Source organism: Hylobates moloch, unplaced genomic scaffold, assembly GCF_009828535.3.
Source record: "Hylobates moloch isolate HMO894 unplaced genomic scaffold, HMol_V3 SCAFFOLD_10, whole genome shotgun sequence".
Taxonomy (NCBI): domain Eukaryota; kingdom Metazoa; phylum Chordata; class Mammalia; order Primates; family Hylobatidae; genus Hylobates; species Hylobates moloch.
This window is the reverse complement of record NW_026652285.1, coordinates 82,598,636-82,617,355: the sequence shown is the minus strand read 5'-3', so window position 1 is coordinate 82,617,355 and position 18,720 is coordinate 82,598,636. Positions and strand designations below refer to the sequence as shown.

Genomic DNA, 18,720 nt, shown 5'->3' with positions numbered 1-18,720 from the left:
GCTGCAGGGGAGGAGGGCCAGAATCCCTTTGAGGAATGTGCAGAGCTCTGGGGCCCTCCCTTCCCTCCTGCTGATGGAGACATGAAGGCCAGGAGAGCAAAGTGTTTATCCAAGGCATGCAGAAAAGTGATTTACACTTCATCCTCTTCATTTTTTACTTGCAGGTCCCATCATTTTGTAGTGATGCAGAGGACATTGACTGCAGACTGGAGGAGAACCTGACCAAAAAATATTGCCTAGAATATAATTATGACTATGAAAATGGCTTTGCAATTGGTAATTAAATTCTGTGGCATCGGTAGTTGGCAAGACTAATCTGCAAAATGAGAATAATTCCAGAAAAGTGAGGCAAACTAGGAACGTTAACTTCTATTAATTTATTCATCAAGTATTTTAGGATGGCTAAATAGTTTGATAATGTGCTGAATGATCGTTAAGGATATATCAAATTTTGGTAACAAATAAATTATTTAAAATTATTTGCCAGGATTCTTAAAAATGACAAAAACTAAGAAAACTAAGTCACATATGCTGGTAAAATTCAAATGTTGATGTATCCTAAAAGAGAATAGTAATAAAGTCCTAACAGCAACTTTTATATGGCATTCAATGTAAGTTACAATGAAGTCATTAACATAAAACAATTACACATGTAAAATATTCAGATTCCTCGCCAAAAATATGTTAAGATTCCATTTATTCAAGTCTCACATATCTTTAAGTGGAATTTTGATGTTTTCTCTATGTATACTCTGAACATTTTTATTAAGATTATTTTTTGCCAGGCATGGTGGTACACACCTGTACTCCCAGCTACTTAGGGGGATGAGGTGGGAAGATCCCTTGAGCCCAGGAGTTCGAGGCTGCAGTGAGCCGTGATTATGCCACTGCACTGCAGCCTGGGCAACAACGTGAGACTTGGTATCAAAAAAAAAAGATAATAATAATAATAGTGTTATCAAAGTAGTGTAGTGGCTAAACATGTGGACTCTACAACCAACTACTTACGTCTAAATCCTAGCCTCACTACCTACTAGCTGTGTGATTTTGAGCAAGCTATCAACATACTCTGTGCCTCGGTTTCCTCACCTATAAAATGGGTATATAAGAGTACTCACCTCATGTGACCATTTTAAGCATTAAATGAGTAAGTACAAGTCATGTGCTTAGAAGGTTATGAGATGGTAAGTATTAATTCGCATTACAGCAGGCATCTTTTCCATTTCGAATATTAATCATGTTTATAATATTTTTGATGATTTAGCATTGGGTGATGTTGACTGTTGCTTTCGATTTTTAAATTTTTTAAATATCATTTATGCATATGTTTATTATACCATTTTTAAAATGCTTAAAAACAAAAGATGAAATTAAGATAATCCACAACCCCAGAAATAAGCCTGTGAATACATGTATATGTTTATAACTATATATGTATGTAGATACACATATATATACACCATACTATATATACTGTATATATACCATACTATCTATGATATATACATATTACTATATATATAAAACTGTTTATTGTGTATATACTGATGCTATTTTGAACACAAATTCTTAATTAACATTGTATTGAGGACATTTTTATTCACTAAATATCCTACTTCAATACAGTTTGAATAGCCACATGTTATCCCATCGATCAGTTTACCATAATTTATAGAAATAGTTACCTATTGGTAGATTTTGGGTTATTTTCAGTTGTTTACTATTATGTACAGCACTTCAGTGAACATTTTGGAAATTAAGGTTTTAGATAGGAAAAAGTAAGGTGGTATTGTAAGTAACATATCTAGAATAATCAACCCTCTTCTGTTAAACACGATCCAGGTTTCCCCTCCCAGATTGTTGGGGTAGGTTTTGGGGGCACAAGGTTACACCTAAAGAGAGTCAGTTGTCATCACAAGTCTACGAGATGAGCGATATTTATCATCTAATAAGGGTCCAAATGGCCAAATGGCAGTTCTTGAGAAAAAAGCATGGGCAGGTGGCACACGTGATCCTGTGATCCTAAAAAATAAGCATTGCTCCCCAAATGTATTCCCAGTAGAAAGTCACAAGATCGGCATAACATTTATAACCATGCCATGGCAGGTCATAATGTATGAAAAATAAACAACCAATAAATATAATAAAATCGATTTGACTTCATAATAATCATGTAATTAAAAATTAACACTAGGCCAGGCAAGGTGGCTCACGCCTGTAATCCCAGCACATTGGGAGGCTGAGGTGGGCAGATCACCTGAGATCAGGAGTTAGAGACTGACTTGGCCAACATGGTGAAACCCCATCTATACTAAAAATACAAAATTAGCTGAGCATGGTGGCACGTGCTTGTAATCCCAGCTACTCGGGAGGCTGAGGCAGGAGAATCACTTGAACCCGGGAGGTGGAAGTTGCAGTGAGCCGAGATCATGCCATTGTACTCTAGCCTGGGCAAAAAGAGCAAAACTCCATCTCAAAAAATAAAATAAAGTGAAATGCAATTTTTGACCTGTCAGATTAACAAACAAGAATTATAACACCCACAGTTGGCAAGAGTGTAGGGGAAAAAGTCATATTCATACATTGTATAGAAAAGAGAAATTAAGAGGGCATTTGACAGTATGTATCTAAAGGATTTTAAATGCCCATGCACTTAGACCCAGAAATTTCATTTCTAAGAATATTTCTCAAGGTAAAAATCATGCCATTGTGCAAATATGTACCACATTTCATAAATTTTGAGATGTGTATTTTTCCTTTAGACCTGAATTTGGGATGTATCTTCTAAGCGATGGTATCTTAGATTTGATTAAATACTGTATGTGCAAGGATATTCTAAACATTTGAAATAACCTGCAAGTCTAAAAATAGAAACTGTAGGTTGTTTGTGTTGTGCCATACAAGAGAGTATTATGTGGCCATTTAACATAGAAATGCCATAAAATTTGAAAAAGATTACTAAATAATACATACATAGTATAATCTTGTTTTGTTAAAAGTGTGTTGTTTGTTTTTATTCCAGGTTTGTGTGTGTGTATATGTATGTATGTACATATGCATAAATGTATATCTGTGTGTATATTTATACATTCATAGTGGGGAAAAAAAGCTTGCCTAAAATATTCATGGTGATTATTTCTATGTGGTAGAATTACAGTAATTTTTAATACTTTTCTCTTTGCTCATTTTTTTTTATAACAGCTACCTAATGCTTGTGGAGAAAATGTTTAAGTAAAAAGACAATATTAATCCCAGTTAATTTTAATAGCCAAAGCATAAATAAAGCCGAAAAGTTCACAAAACAATTTACTTAAGTGGAGAGGCCTATATAAATATAAATTATTGTCTAAAGTACATAACAAAACAATAGAATGGCCAGAATAATATTAATATAGTTTTATAATAAGTCAAATACTGAGTTTGACAGCTTATATATTTTGTCTCATTTAATCCACAGACAAATCTATCAGGTAAGAATCATCCCAATTTATAAATGAAGAAACTGAGGCTCAGAAACATGAAAATAACTTGACTAAGATTATACGGCAGCCTACATCGAGAAGCCACAGTCTGAACCCATGCAGTTAATTACAGTGATATCAATGGCATCTAGAGAATTCCATGTACCCTGGTTGCCTCCAGTGTGGTTGTATCATAGAATCATTTAACTTATGTGCTGCCTTTGAAAACTACCCTTACCTTTAAAATATGATGAAAGCATCTTGAGCAATCTTCACAAGAGGAGATCTATTTATGTATATTAATAGTTTATAAGGCCAATTTTAAAAAAAGAAAAAGGATTGGAGAAAGCCTTGCAAAGAAATAGAAATTGATTAGAATTTTGCACCCAGCTCTTATTTACCTCTAAAGCTAAAATAATTGACTATTAACTCAAAGAGTGGTATAAATGCCCTGGTAGCTCCATGAGACTTTTCTTTCTTTTTTTAGTATTATTCATTGGTAATCTGTATTAAATATGAAGTGACCAAAATTACAATATATATAACATTGTAGACCAGACCCTGTATTCAGTATATTATGGGCACTGGAGGAAATGGTCAAGTGTAGTTTCACCTGTGGCTTAACATTAGAACCTAAATGCTGATGAAAAAGCAACTGTGTGATCATTTGTGTCTCTACCCCAACTATCCAGGACCAGGTGGCTGGGGTGCAGCTAATAGGCTGGATTACTCTTATGATGACTTCCTGGACACTGTGCAAGAAACAGCCACAAGCATCGGCAATGCCAGGTCTTCACGGATTAAAAGAAGTGCCCCATTATCTGACTATAAAATTAAGTTAATTTTTAACATCACAGGTAAGGATAAACTGTCTATTTGAAAAAGTAATATTATGGAAAATTCTTGGTTGGAAACCTGCTTCTCAAATCTTCCATTCGTTATCATTATTAGGAAATGACTCTGGAATTAAGAATTAGGGAAAGCACAGTTAACTAAGTCTTGTCATCTTTTGCTGTCAGTATCATAGATGTCTTTTGTAGGTCTCACGGCAACAAGCACCCTACTTCGTTCTCATCTTGGCATGATTAAGGCGTGCTTTTAAAATGCAAGAATTTACAGGAATTTATTATGTTATAATGAAGAACTCCCAAAAAAGGTGATACAGATTTAGCATCTGAGAGAAGGACTGAAACAAATTGTATAGTTCTGAGTCTTATCCATGTACTTACTTAGTTGTTCAGTGAATAGTGGTTAAATTTATTTTGAATTATTTTTTCCTGAAAGATTTTTATTTTTTTTCTATAGACCAGTTATTAGTACTAAAAGATTTTAAATATTTCTATTTGGTAAAAAAATTAGCTACAAATGACTTTCTGAAACACCATGTGTTTGTGTTATGTTTTGTTTTGTTTTGTTTTTATCTCAGCTAGTGTGCCATTACCCGATGAAAGAAATGATACCCTTGAATGGGAAAATCAGCAACGACTCCTTCAGACATTGGAAACTATCACAAATAAACTGAAAAGGACTCTCAATAAAGACCCCATGTATTCCTTTCAGCTTGCATCAGAAATACTTATAGCCGACAGCAATTCATTAGAAACAAAAAAGGCTTCCCCCTTCTGCAGACCAGGCTCAGTGCTGAGAGGGCGTATGTGTGGTAAGACTATTCCCTGTGATCGAAAATATTTGGTGCATCTTGGGTCAAATGAGATGGGTGTAGCCATTTTACAACTATAAAGGGATGTTGAAATGAAACATATTTTGCTCTTGTTGTGTGGTTGTTACTATTACTATTTTGTCTCAAGAGTCTAAAGAACTACTGTTGGTAAGAACAAGAAATCTAGTACAGGGAGGGACTCAAATCTGATTTTTATTTAAAGATCTTTAGACCTCACAGCTTTCAGTAACAGCTCCAGTAATAATAATGAATACTTTTTGACCACTTCTGTATTCCAGCTGAGCACCTGTCATGTTTAATCCTGTTTAGCACTATTATTATTAAGCACATTTTACAGATGAGAAAACTGAAGCCAGAGAGGCTAAGAATTTGCCCATAAGACTTACCCATTAAGACAGTAAGTGGGGAGGGATAGCATTAAGAGATATACCTAATGTAAATGACAAGTTAATGGGTGCAGCACACCAACATGGCACATGTATACATATGTAACAAACCTGCACGTTGTGCACAGGTACCCTAGAACTTAAAGTATAATAAATATATATATATATTTTTTTTTTTTAAAAAAAAGAAAAGAAAAAATAAAGACAGTAAGTGGAGGCCAGGCTCAGTAGCTCATGCCTGTAATCCCAGCACTTTGGGAGGCCAAGGTGGGAGGATCACTTGAGCCCAGGAGTTCAAGACCAGCCTGGGCAACATGGCAAAACCCTTTCTCTACAAAAAATACCCCCAAAATTAGCCAAGCATGATGGCGCATGCCTGTAGTCCCAGCTACTCAGGAGGCTGAGGTGGGAGGATTACTTGAGCCCCGGAAGTCAAGGCTGCAGTGAGCTATGATTGCACCACTGCACTCCAGCCTGGGCAACAGAGTGAGATACTCTCTCAAAAATAAAAACAAAATAAAATAAGATAGTAAGTAATGTGGCAAAAATTCCCATCCAGGCAGCCAACACCAGTCTTAGCTTTTTTTTTTTAATTGAGGTGAAGTTCACATAACATAAAATTAACCATTTTAAAGTGTATAATTCAATGGCATGAAGTACATTCACAATGGTGTGCAACCATCACCTCTATTCCCAAAACATTTTCATCACCCTCAAAGGAGACTCTATGCCCATTAAAGTCACTCCCTATTCCCCCTCCCCACTCCCAACCCCTTAACTTTTAACCCCTATTCTAGACTGCCATGATCTGGATCAATTCCAGCCTGTTCCCCAAAGAAATCATCATTTATAGATAAGGAAATCTCCTGTAATGGAACTGTGTACACTCAGCTGAACCGAATGGCATGAGTCTTATGTTTATCTCTCTGTAAACTTGGATTCTTGTGTCCTTCTTCCACAGTTCTTATTGCTAGTCCACGAGCTCAGTTGGGTTTTTTATAGTGTGACAAATTCAGCCCATCAAAAACACATTAAAATTGTTGTTCTAAGCCTGCACTTGTTTCCTCCCCACCTTGTGAGTAAAAATCAGGAATCACATTGACCGGTGTTTCTCATTTCTCAGTGTGACCTTGCATCACATAAAATGCTTGTAAAATGCATCTTGACTCAAGCCCCATCCTAGGACTAATGCATTTGGAGGTAGGGTCTTGAAATCTGCATGTTTAACAAGTACATGGGTAATTATTATACACTTGATCTCAGAATCACCTAGGTGCTAATTTCAAGTGTCTTCCCATTAAGGATATTAATTTTGGTAGCAGCCTTTTCACTTTAATGTTCTATTTTCATCTCAGAATTTCTGAGCCACTCCAAACCTAATAAATCTCAAAAAAAAAAGGAGGGTGCTAACTGACAAGTAGTCAGTTTCAATGGGGAAGAATTCAGAGAAAAAACTAAGAAAATGTTTGTAGTATCTGAAATCCTCAAAGGAACCTAACTATTTTTTCCTTTTTGTCCATCAGCTTTTTCTTTGTTAACTGTCTTTCGCATGATGATCTGGCTTATCATAGCTTTAACCCACGTTTTTAAACCCCCATCATATAAGCCTTAAGCTTGGTCAATAAGAATTTGCTTTTTCTTTAAAAAAAGAAAAAAAGAATGTCTTACTATTGGTTTCTGGGACTATATTTCTGAAAGGTTTACCTTGTGAATAAACCTCTGGCCATAAAATTTAACCCATAAACAATAGCACCTGCAAGTATGCTTTATTACTTTCATGTCTTAGGAGAAAAGAGCCCAGTGTGTTCCGCTGTTGGAGTTTATTCAGCGTTTCCTGTTTGCTTTTTCTGCAGTCAATTGCCCTTTGGGAACCTATTATTCTCTGGAACATTTCACCTGTGAAAGCTGCCGGCTCGGATCCTATCAAGATGAAGAAGGGCAACTTGAGTGCAAGCTTTGCCCCTCTGGGATGTACACGGAATATATCCATTCAAGAAACATCTCTGATTGTAAAGGTAGAGGCTTACTGGACATTTCCACTAGAAGCAGCCCAATTTTTGTTTCCCTTTTGGGAGAAAGAAAGATTTATTTTCTTCACCCAACACTAGGCTCTTGTCTGAGGCCCCTATGGCAAAAGATAGATTTGCAAGAGAAAAGCATACACATTTATTCAATATAAGTTTTAGGTGACATGGGAGCCTTCAGAAATGAATCAGGGAAACCTGTATATTTTTATGCTAAATTCAATGAAGAAGAGGATAGTTGTGGAGAAGAATGATCTATTGGGAATAAGCTAGATGGAGCTCAGCAAGTCTTGTTTGTTCAGATTCTTCAATGTGTCCCTGTGTCTTCAGGGCTGAGAATATTCCTTTCCCCTGAGTATAGGGTGGGCATTTCTCACATGAGGGTTTTACAGTCTGCTTCAAAGGGGAAGGTCCAAGAATTATTTCTAGGTTTTATGATCTCCTAAAGGAAACAAAGGCAGAAGTTCAGAGACACTCTCCTGTTTCTATGGTTTTCTCAAATTTCCTTCAGCTTGAAATACTCAGTATGCCAAGGCAAGGTACGGTATTTAGGGGTAGGGTGTTCCAAGCCCCATCACAGTCCTGAAATCTAAATAGCAAATAAAATGAAATAATAGTATGCAGAAAGCAATTTTATTTATTTTTTCTTTCTTTTAAACATAAAATATTACCTGTTTCCCCCACTTTAAAGAAGTCCATTTAGCTTTCCTTTTGGAAATATTCCATTGCTCTAAGTCAAACTCCAATCCACATTCATTAGTTAGCCTGGTGTATTAGGCCATTCTGGCATTGCTATAAAGGAATACTTGAGACTGAGTAATTTATAAAGAAAAGAGTTTTAGTTGGCTCGTGGTTTTGCAGGCTATACAGGAAGCATAGCAGCATCTGCTTCTGGGATGGCCTTAGGAAGCTTCCAATCATGGCAGAAGGCAAATAAGGAGCAGCCATGTCACATGGAGAAAGTAGGACCAAGGCAGGGGGTTGGGGTGGGAGGGAGGAATGTATGGTGGCTCACACCTGTAATCCCAGCACTTTGGGAGGCTGAGGCAGGCAGTTTGTTTGAGCCAAGGAGTTCAAGACCAGCCTGGGCAACATGGCAAAATCCTGTCTCTACAAAAAATACAAAAATTAGCCAGGCATGGTGGTGTGCACCTGTAGTCCCAGTTACTCGGGAGGATGAGGTGGGAGGATTGTTTGAGCCCGGGAGGTGGAGGCTGCAGTGAGCTATGACCACACCACTGCACTCCAGCCTGAGGGACAGAGCAAGACCCTATCTCAAAAAAAAAAAAAAAAAAGTAAAAAAGAGAGACAGGGGAGGTGCCACATACTTTTATTCAATGAGGTATCACGAGAACTCAATCACTATCACTAGAACAGCACCAGGGGTATGATGCTAAACCATCCATGAGAAATCCACCCCCATGATCCAATCACCTCCCACCAGGCCCCACTTCCAACACTGGGGATTATATTTCAACATGAGATTTGGGCAGAGACACACATCCAAACTATATCTATCAGCTGGATTCTTTTCTTGAATCTCACATTAATTAATGGAAAGAAGTTTCGTGACACTTTGCAATTATTGGATTGCTTTTTGTTAGAATAGTGTCTGATGTGATGAGATCAGTTCTCAGTTTACTTGGAAATGAATAACTACAGGCACATTTGCACATATTCTTGCTACTAAAATATTCAATATTTTCACAATATTTTCACTATTATTCTCAATAAGAGTTCCTGATGGAAACATTTTCTCTCATAATTAAGGCTACAGCAAGACATGCCTAAAATAAGGAATTTCAAAAGTGTGCTTCTTTGCCCTAGTTCTGAATGCAGGTGTGGGTGCTTAATGACTGATATAAACTCGAGCAGTGCTACGTAATTGGAAATGCACTAAACATGTTAGCAATGGTGAAAAGGAGAGTTGTTTGGAGGTCAAAAGCAGAAAGAAAGGCCAGTAGTCTGGGATTCAGGGCATCTGGCCAAAGTCCTGTTCTTCTACAAATCATCCTTATGAATTTTAGAAAGTTGCTTCAACTCTCTGTGCCTGAAGGTATGTCTGCTTTTATGTTCTACTCCCCACTGGCCCTTGGATGAAATGGCGTGTCTAGGTAGGAGGAGGTAGCAGAGCCAGTTCTTATTTACAGCAGCCAGTTCTTTTTTAAAGCAGAGATTTCAGAGTAGTTTATAAGGCTCTAGCTAGGTTTGGGGTTTTGTTTCTGCCACTCAGGATAACAGTGTACATATTGAGAACTTCTACATGAACAAATTCCCAGTGTACAACTTGTTCCTATCATAGTGTCCTTCTGTGCTATGTATTTCTAACTTCATTCGATAACTATTTATTGAATGTGTTCTATGCATCAAACACTGTAAAAGGTCATAATGGAAGTAAATGGAAACAGTCTAAAACCTAGTATAGAGAAGCATCGTGGTGCCACAATATGTGTATGCTTAGCTAACCGGAGAAAGAGCTCTCTGGGTCCCTCATTCTGTGCTAAATTAAAATGCAGAAAACCCTATCCCACACAGTGCTAATTTTGTGCAGCTTAATATCATTATTGATAATATTACCTTTTTCTTTTCAGCTCAGTGTAAACAAGGCACCTACTCCTACAGTGGACTTGAGACTTGTGAATCGTGTCCACTGGGCACTTATCAGCCAAAATTTGGCTCCCGGAGCTGCCTGTCATGTCCAGAAAACACCTCAACTGTGAAAAGAGGAGCCGTGAACATTTCTGCATGTGGAGGTTATCAAAGCCTTAGGCATTGATATTTCTTTAAACCTACTAGGTTCTATGCATGAAGGAGTGGCATGTTTTCAGCAAAAACATACATCTACTCTATGTACAGAATGGAAATAACTGTCTCTTCATAAAGAGGTTTTTCTGTTTGTTTAGTTTCTTTTCTCAGCCAGTTAACACTTAGGTATAAATACCTGCTGTGTAAACACCGGGCTGGGTTAGGAACACAAAAGAAGTACAAGACTTGGTCCCAAGCCTCAAACAGTAATAAACATGTGGCTTCGTGATATGGTAGAAATATATCTAAACTAGGAACTTCATTCCCTCCTTTATAAAGTGAAGTTCTGTCTAGTGTTTCTTGAAACTCTAAAAATATTTTATTCTGTGGATTATGACATTTCATTCCTTACGAGTTGGAAGTTTTCATGAGTAGTTATTCAGTCAGGCAGCACGTTAGAATCATCTTCAGATTTACATGAGTATTTTAAAAATACTGAAACCTGATCTTCTCTCCCAGAGATTCTGATTTAACTTGTCTGAGTAGAGGCTGGGAATTGGTTTTCTTTTTTTTTTTTTTTTAAGTTTCCCCAGGTGATTATTTGAAGTGATTAGGAAAATCTGAGAGCCACTAATTTTGGTTCTCAAATGTCAGCATGGAGAGCTTTTTAAGACAGATTGTGAGGCCCTAACTCCAGGGTCTTTGATTCGGTAGGTCTGGGGAGGGGTCTGAGAATTCGTATTTCTGTTAACAACTGGTTTCAAGTAATGCTGATTCTACTGGTCCAGGGACCACACATTAAGAACCACTGGTTTAAATAGAAAAAAAAAAAAAAAAAGATTAGAGTTCCAATTTTTAAGTATTTCTGACTAACATCCCTACTGAGGGATGTTTTCCAGCAAAATACTCATGAACATGTAAACAGAAACAAAAGATGAAAACTTAGAATGACAATGAAATTAGGACTGACAGTCAAGGTCAGCCTACTTCCAGAAATTCCAAAAAATTGCAGCTACTGTAATTTGCAAAGTCAATGGAACTGGACTAAAAAGCTTGTTGGCCTACCTCTGCTACTGCAAACAAACATTCCTTGATGAAAGCTTTTTTTTTAAATTGTGTATCCTACCTCTATAGTTTTATTTAAAAACCTAAGGTCTATGGCAACTGAGAAATGAAGAAGCTGTTCCTATATTGAAAGAATGATGTTTTTAGGAAGCCAACCTATTGGTTCCCTACTTCTCTCAGGCTACACAGAGACACATAGGCATACTTTCTACTCTTGCTGCACCCAGCCATGCTTGACTTCATCCAGTTAGAGATTACCAGTAAACAAGAGGTAGGAAAAGTTAATGTGCAAGGGCAGGAAGGGGCGTTTCCAGCATTGCATCTTGGAAGTTGTAGTCCTCACAAGGTAAGTGCATTGGGAGAAAAGGCAAAACACACTCTGAATTGTAGGTTTATATATACTCCATCTGTTTAAATTATCTCAGTCTAGTAGGATCAAGGTACATACAAGTCTGAGACCTGAGGCATTGGGCAAGTAATATTCATCAACCTAATAGTTTCATTGAAGAGAAGAAAATTTAGGGCCTAACTGAAACTCATAAACCATGTCTGTTGGATAATACTAGCTTTGGATCTTTCAATTAAAAGTTTCACGAGCCTTCACATTCTGATTGAAATAGATCTGCTAGAGACTCTTTTGTCAATATAAGAACTAATTTTGGCAGAAAGTCCACAGTAAAAAATTCTCTCTTCCTGCCCACTTCCTTCAACCACAAAAGCAACTAGGATTTTTGTAGTGAAACAAGTTCATATTTGACAATTTTTTTTAGCTTTCTAAATAAACTTTGAGGTTTGTCTAATACTAAATTATTATAATTAAGGGGTTATAATTCCCAAAAAGTCTCTAAATTTCTGGCCTTTCTCTCCTAATATTCCTAGCATAAGTTTAACCACATTCTGCTTGTCGTGAGTGGGAATTGGGAATGACAAAAGTTAACATTCTTCTGCAGTGCTGGAAAACATTTTATTTTAAACTTAAATGTGTATAAGTTCTAAGACAGTCCCTTATATATATATTTTGTTAGTTTTTTAACTCCTCTCTCTCTCTTTTTCTTTCTCTTGCTTGCTTGCTTTTGCCTTTCTTTCTTTCTCTTTCTCCCTTTTGCCTTTCTGTCTTTTTCTTTCACCTGCCTTTCTTTCACCTGCCTTTCCTTCTTTCTTTCTTTCATCAGCCTTTCTTTCTTTTTCTTCCTTTCTTTCCTTCCTTTTTCTTTATTTTCTCTTTTGGTATTGATTTATTATTGATATATTTTCTATCAGTATTGATTTATTTTTATAGTGTACTGTTTATCTTATTTTTTGCCAAGACACTGCTTTTGCATTTCTCTATCATATGGCACTTAAAATATTATTCAAGATAGCAATCATTTAAGTATCACAAAATATATTAGTTTGTTAAAGTAATATATTCTTTGTACATTTTACTTTTTATAACTTCTTAGGTTATTACATATTCTTGGGCTTGTAGGTACACACTCGAGTCTGAAATTTTTCATTCATTAAAAATGATTTTCATCGGAAGAATAAGTTTTACAGGTGACTTGTTGTTGTTGTTAATATATGATCTATAGGAGAAGAAAAGATGATGTTTAGACTAGGATGACACCACCTTTTACTCTGACTTTCCAGGATGAAGTTAAAAGGAGGCTCAGGAAGTCATTGACCTCTGACCTCATCTTAGGAAACTGATATATTTATTTATTTAAAATGATCTATAATTAAGGTATACAAAATGATGTTATGATATTCTTATGCACATATACATTATCTCGCATAGTTGCCCTTCTTTGGATGTGTGTGGTAAGAGAACCTGAAATTCTCTTAGCAAATTTCTAGTATACAATATAGTATTATTAATCATAGTCAGAAAACCCATTGAAAAGGCAAAATCCACTTGGCTCCAGGTCTATATGTGTTGCCCTTAACACTGTCAGAGAACAGCACAAGTGATATGACATTTTTTTCCTGGTCATTTCCATGCACTGTTTGTCATTTGATTTTAATATGATTTTGGCATACTTAGATTATTTCTCTCTCTCTCTCTCTCTCTCTCTCTCCAATAGAGGAGGTGAAAAGGGGGTTTTGTTCCATTTTTCTTGACTGGGAGACTAGTTTCTTTGGCAAAGAATCGAAATGAAACATTCACCCCTCTTTTCTCATGACACTAGTTCATTAGGAATTGCATATTTATGTGTGTGTGTGTGTACATGTACATGTTTAGTATTGTATTACGTACTAGATAGTGCCACTATTATGTATATGTGTATGTTTATACATACGTGTGTGTGTATATATGTTTACTACATATATAAATACTCTATTAAATGCTAATTGATCACTGCAGGAAAATATATTTCTGAAGACAACTGTCTGCCCTTGGACAATAACTTAAACTAATAAAATTGCACATGCAAATTTATTTTGTATTTTCTATGCTAAAAAGTATAGACATTACAATGATGAGTTAGGTATTTTTAGAAGCTAATAATTTATTTTTAATGTTAGTATTTTATTACTATTACATCTTAGTACAATTTTTTACCTTCTGTTAGTTTCTAGGGGCATAAACATCTTTTCTTTCTGAGCAACTTTGTGCTGAAAATTATATGTAAAAAAAGTTTAATTCATTATAGCATCCTGAGTTTTACTGATGGAATTTATCTTTTCAGTATTTCATACATACTCAGAGATATTCTCTCAAACAAAAGTTTTATACTTTTACCAGCGGAAGATTGATGCTTTCAGTTAACTAATTAGCTGTGTGTAAGTTACCTTTTCCAAATAGGCAATCAGTTTTGGAAACTTTAGATTGAGGAAACCCATTTTAAACTAAGCAAGTTTACAGTTTGTGTGGATAACAGAGCTCTACCTAGAACTCTGAGATCTATCAAAGAGTAAATTAGCTTGTTCTTAGTGAAATAAAGATACAGTTTAAAAATGTAAATTTTATGCGTGTAAAGACCAAACCTGCAAGAAATATTTTTTTCTAAATTTGCATTAAAATCTTTGATATTTTCTGCCATCTCTTGATTGAATTACCGTCTCTTCATTGAGCTCTTTTGTTAATTGGGTAAAAGAGCTCTTTAGCAAAAAATTTGGTTATTTTTGTTTTAAAATTTTGATCTAAATGTCTTGAGATTATCACAAGTGCTTTTTTTTTCTCAAATCAATTAAAAAAAGATGCTATGACATGGCATACCCTGCTCCCTTGAACCTCAGTCCATCTCTAAATTTTTCAACCATACTGCTAATTATCTCTGCTGTACTATTTTTATTATAAGGACACCAAACCCTAAATGATAAGGATGCTGACATCTTGAGTAGCTACATTTTGTGTTCTGTCTTCCATACTTACATTTAAGCAGACAAGTCTTAGTATTTTTAATAGTTTTCTCAGTTTATAATGGCTTTAATATCTCTCCAGATGATGCCAGTTCACCCAAGGAAAGGACACACCCAACCTGAATTCATACTTGGGTTGCTGTCTAAAACCCCAACCAAAGAATTAAGCCATGAGTACTCTGTCCCCCTGCCCACTGCTAAATGCAACAAAGCATCATGGAAGAATATCCAAGCTCGTTTTATGTTTGAGGCCATTTTTAATTTTGTTAATATTCTACTCGTTAATGGCAAGAGAATTTCAGATTTGGTTAAACGACAATTCTCAGATGAATGTTACTTACAAAAAGCCTAACACAAATGATGGTGAAACGTTAATAATATTTGCAGATCCATGAATACAAAAAAACAAGCAAGTGGGGGTGGTAAAGCAAATTTATGAAAAAGTTCAATTCAAAACCCAATAGCATCACATGAGGAAGAAAAGAGTTATTTTTACAAAATTCACAAGCAGTATAAGTTAGTCATAATAAAGCTTTGTCATCAAATAACAGCAGTAAAATACAACAAAATCTATATGTCTCACAATGGTAAACTGTAAAAATAAAATTTTCATGGAAGATTTTAATACCTTCCTTGATTTTTTTTTTTTTTTTTGAGACAGGGTCTCACTCCGTTGCTCAGGCTGGAGTGCAGTGGTGCCATCTCATCTCACTGCAATCTCTGCCTCCCGGGTTCCAGCAATTCTCCTGCCTTACCCTCCTGAGTAGCTGGGATTACAGGTGCCTGCCACCACACTGGCTAATTTTTGTACTTTTAGCAGAGATGGTGTTTCGCCATGTTGGCCAGGCTAGTCTGGAACTCCTGACCTCAAGTGATTCACCCACCTCAGCTTCCCAAAGTGCTGGGGTTACAGGCGTGAGCCACCACGCCCCACTGCTCCCTTGAATTTATAAAGATCAAGTAGGTGATCAGTAAGGACACAGAGAACTTATAGTACATGACTGATAAGGCTGAACTAATAATACACATTATACTTTTTACTGTGATAACACTTTTAATGAAGTATTTATTTTTAATTATCTTTAGATATAATGAAAAACTCAATAAAATTCATAAGGTAACAATTAGTTATGCAATATAAATTCTCTGACCATAAGATGATTAAAAACAGAAATTAATAATAAAAAATATATATTCCAAATATACATTTTAAACCATCTTTCTGAAAAATAATTGTGTCAAGAAATCAAATTACAATTCATGTTACTTAGAAAATAGCAAATGAAAATACTAATGATAAAACTACTGATTTTGCTAAACCGACTTTCATCGGTAAATATATTACCTTACATTATTTTAGTATTAAATAAGGAGGAGTAATAATTACTTTCTCATGAAAGCAGTTAAACAAAATTAACAGGCAAAACACAAACTGCCAAAAATAATTAGTCTAAGTGTGTCAAAGGATTCATATTCTTTTTTTTTAATTATACTTTAAGTTTTAGGGTACATGTGCACAAGGTGCAGGTTAGTTACATATGTATACATGTACCATGTTGGTGTGCTGCACCCATTAACTCATCACTTAACATTAGGTATATCTCCTAATGCTATCCCTCCCCGTCCCCCCACCCACACAGGCCCTGGTGTGTGTTGTTCCCCTTCCTGTGTCCCTGTGTTCTCATTGTTCAGTTCCCACCTATGAGTGAGAACATGCAGTGTTTGGTTTTTTATCCTTGTGATAGTTTGCTGAGAATGATGGTTTCCAGCTTCATCCATGTCCCTACAAAGGACATGAACTCATCATTTTTTATGGCTGCATAGTATTCCATGGTATATGTGCCACATTTTCTTAATTCAGTCTATTGTTGTTGGACATTTGGGTTGGTTCTAAGTCTCTGCTATTGCGAATAGTGCCACAATAAACACACATGTGCATGTGTCTTTATAGCAGCATGATTTATAATCCTTTGGGTATATACCCAGTAATGGGATGGCTGGGTCAAATGGTATTTCTAGTTCTAGATCCCTGAGGAATTGCCACACTGTCTTCCACAATGCTTGAACTAGTTTACAATCCCACCAACAGTGTAAAAGTGTTCCTATTTCTCCACATCCTCTCCAGCACCTCTTTCCTGACTTTTTAATGATGGCCATTCTAACTGGTGTGAGATGGTATCTCATTGTGGTTTTGATTTGCATTTCTCTGATGGCCAGTGATGATGAGCATTTTTTTCATGTGTCTTTTGGCTGCATAAATGTCTTCTTTTGAGAAGTGTCTGTTCATATCCTTCGCCCACTTGTTGATGAGGTTGTTTGTTTTTTCTTGTAAATTTGTTGGAGTTCATTGTAGATTCTGGATATTAGCCCTTTGTCAGATGAGTAGATTGCAAAAATTTTCTCCCATTCTGTAGGTTGCCTGTTCACTCTGATGGTAGTTTCTTTTGCTGTGCAGAAGCTCTTTAGTTGAATTAGACCCCATTTGTCCATTTTGGCTTTTGTTGCCATTGCTTTTGGTGTTTTAGACATGAAGTCCTTGCTCATGCCTATGTCCTGAATGGTATTGCCTAGGTTTTCTTCTAGGGTTTTTATGGTTTTAGGTCTAACATGTAAGTCTTTAATCCATCTTGAATTAATTTTTGTATAAGGTGTAAGGAAGGGATCCAGTTTCAGCTTTCTACATATGGCTAGCCAGTTTTCCCAGCACCATTTATTAAATAAGGAATCCTTTCTCCATTTCTTGTTTTTGTCCGGTTTTTCAAAGATCAGATGGTTGTAGATATGTGGCATGATTTCTGAGGGCTCTGTTCTGTTCCATTGGTCTATATCTCTGTTTTGGTACCAGTACCATGCTGTTTTGGTTACTGTATCCTTGTAGTGTAGTTTGAAGTCAGGTAGCGTGATGCCTCCAGCTTTGTTCTTTTGGCTTAGGATTGACTTGGCAATGCAGGATCTTTTTTGGTTCGATATGAACTTTAAAGTCGTTTTTTCCAATTCTGTGAAGAAAGTCCTTGGTAGCTTGATGGGGATAGCATTGAATCTATGTCACCTTGGGCAGTATGGCCATTTTCACGATATTGATTCTTCCTACCCATGAGCATGGAACGTTCTTCCATTTGTTTGTATCCTCTTTGATTTCATTGAGCAGTGGTTTGTAGTTCTCCTTGAAGAGATCCTTCATGTCCCTTGTAAGTTGGATTCCTAGATATTTTATTCTCTTTGAAGCAATTGTGAATGGGAATTCACTCATGATTTGGCTCTCTGTTTGTCTGTTATTGGTGTATAAGAATGCTTGTGAGTTTTGCACATTGATTGTGTATCCTGAGACTTTGCTGAAGTTGCTTATCAGCTTAAGGAGATTTTGGGCTGAGACGATGGGTTTTTCTAGATATACAATCATGTCATCTGCAAACAGGGACAATTTGACTTCCTCTTTTCCTAATTGAATACCCTTTATTTCCTTCTCCTGCCTGATTGCCCTGGCCAGAACTTCCAACACTATGTTGAATAGGAGTGGTGAGAGAGGGCATCCCTCTCTTGTGCCAGTTTTCAAAGGGAATGCTTCCAGTTTTTGCCCATTCAGTATGATATTGGCTGTGGGTTTGTCATAGATAGCTCTTATTATTTTCAGATACGTCCCATCAATACCTAATTCATTGAGAGTTTTTAGCATGAAGGGTTGTTGAATTTTGTTGAGGGCCTTTTCTGCATCTATTCAGATAATCATGTGGTTTTTGTCTTTGGTTCTGTTTATATGCTGGATTACATTTATTGATTTGCATATGTTGAACCAGCCTTGCATCCCAGGGATGAAGCCCACTTGATCATGGTGGATAAGCTTTTTGATGTGCTGCTGGATTCGGTTTGCCAGTATTTTATTGAGGATTTTTGCATTGATGTTCATCAGGGATATTGGTCTAAAATTTTCTTTTTTTGTTGTGTCTCTGCCAGGTTTTGGTATCAGGATGATGCTGGCCTCATAAAATGAGTTAGGGAGGATTCCTTCTTTTTCTATT

At 36.3% G+C, this 18,720-nt stretch overlaps 1 protein-coding gene across 2 annotated transcripts in view; it reads left to right on the top strand.

The window, feature by feature from the left end:
* SVEP1 (sushi, von Willebrand factor type A, EGF and pentraxin domain containing 1) overlaps positions 1–18,720 on the top strand; it is a 227,046-nt gene that overhangs the window by 110,714 nt on the left and 97,612 nt on the right. For both annotated transcript variants that reach the window (XM_058445970.1, XM_032164839.2), the window contains exons 14-18: positions 165–276; positions 4,154–4,318; positions 4,888–5,121; positions 7,382–7,543; positions 10,144–10,305. In XM_058445970.1, coding sequence (XP_058301953.1) covers positions 165–276; positions 4,154–4,318; positions 4,888–5,121; positions 7,382–7,543; positions 10,144–10,305 — 835 coding nt within the window. The remainder of the gene's footprint in view (positions 1–164; positions 277–4,153; positions 4,319–4,887; positions 5,122–7,381; positions 7,544–10,143; positions 10,306–18,720) is intronic.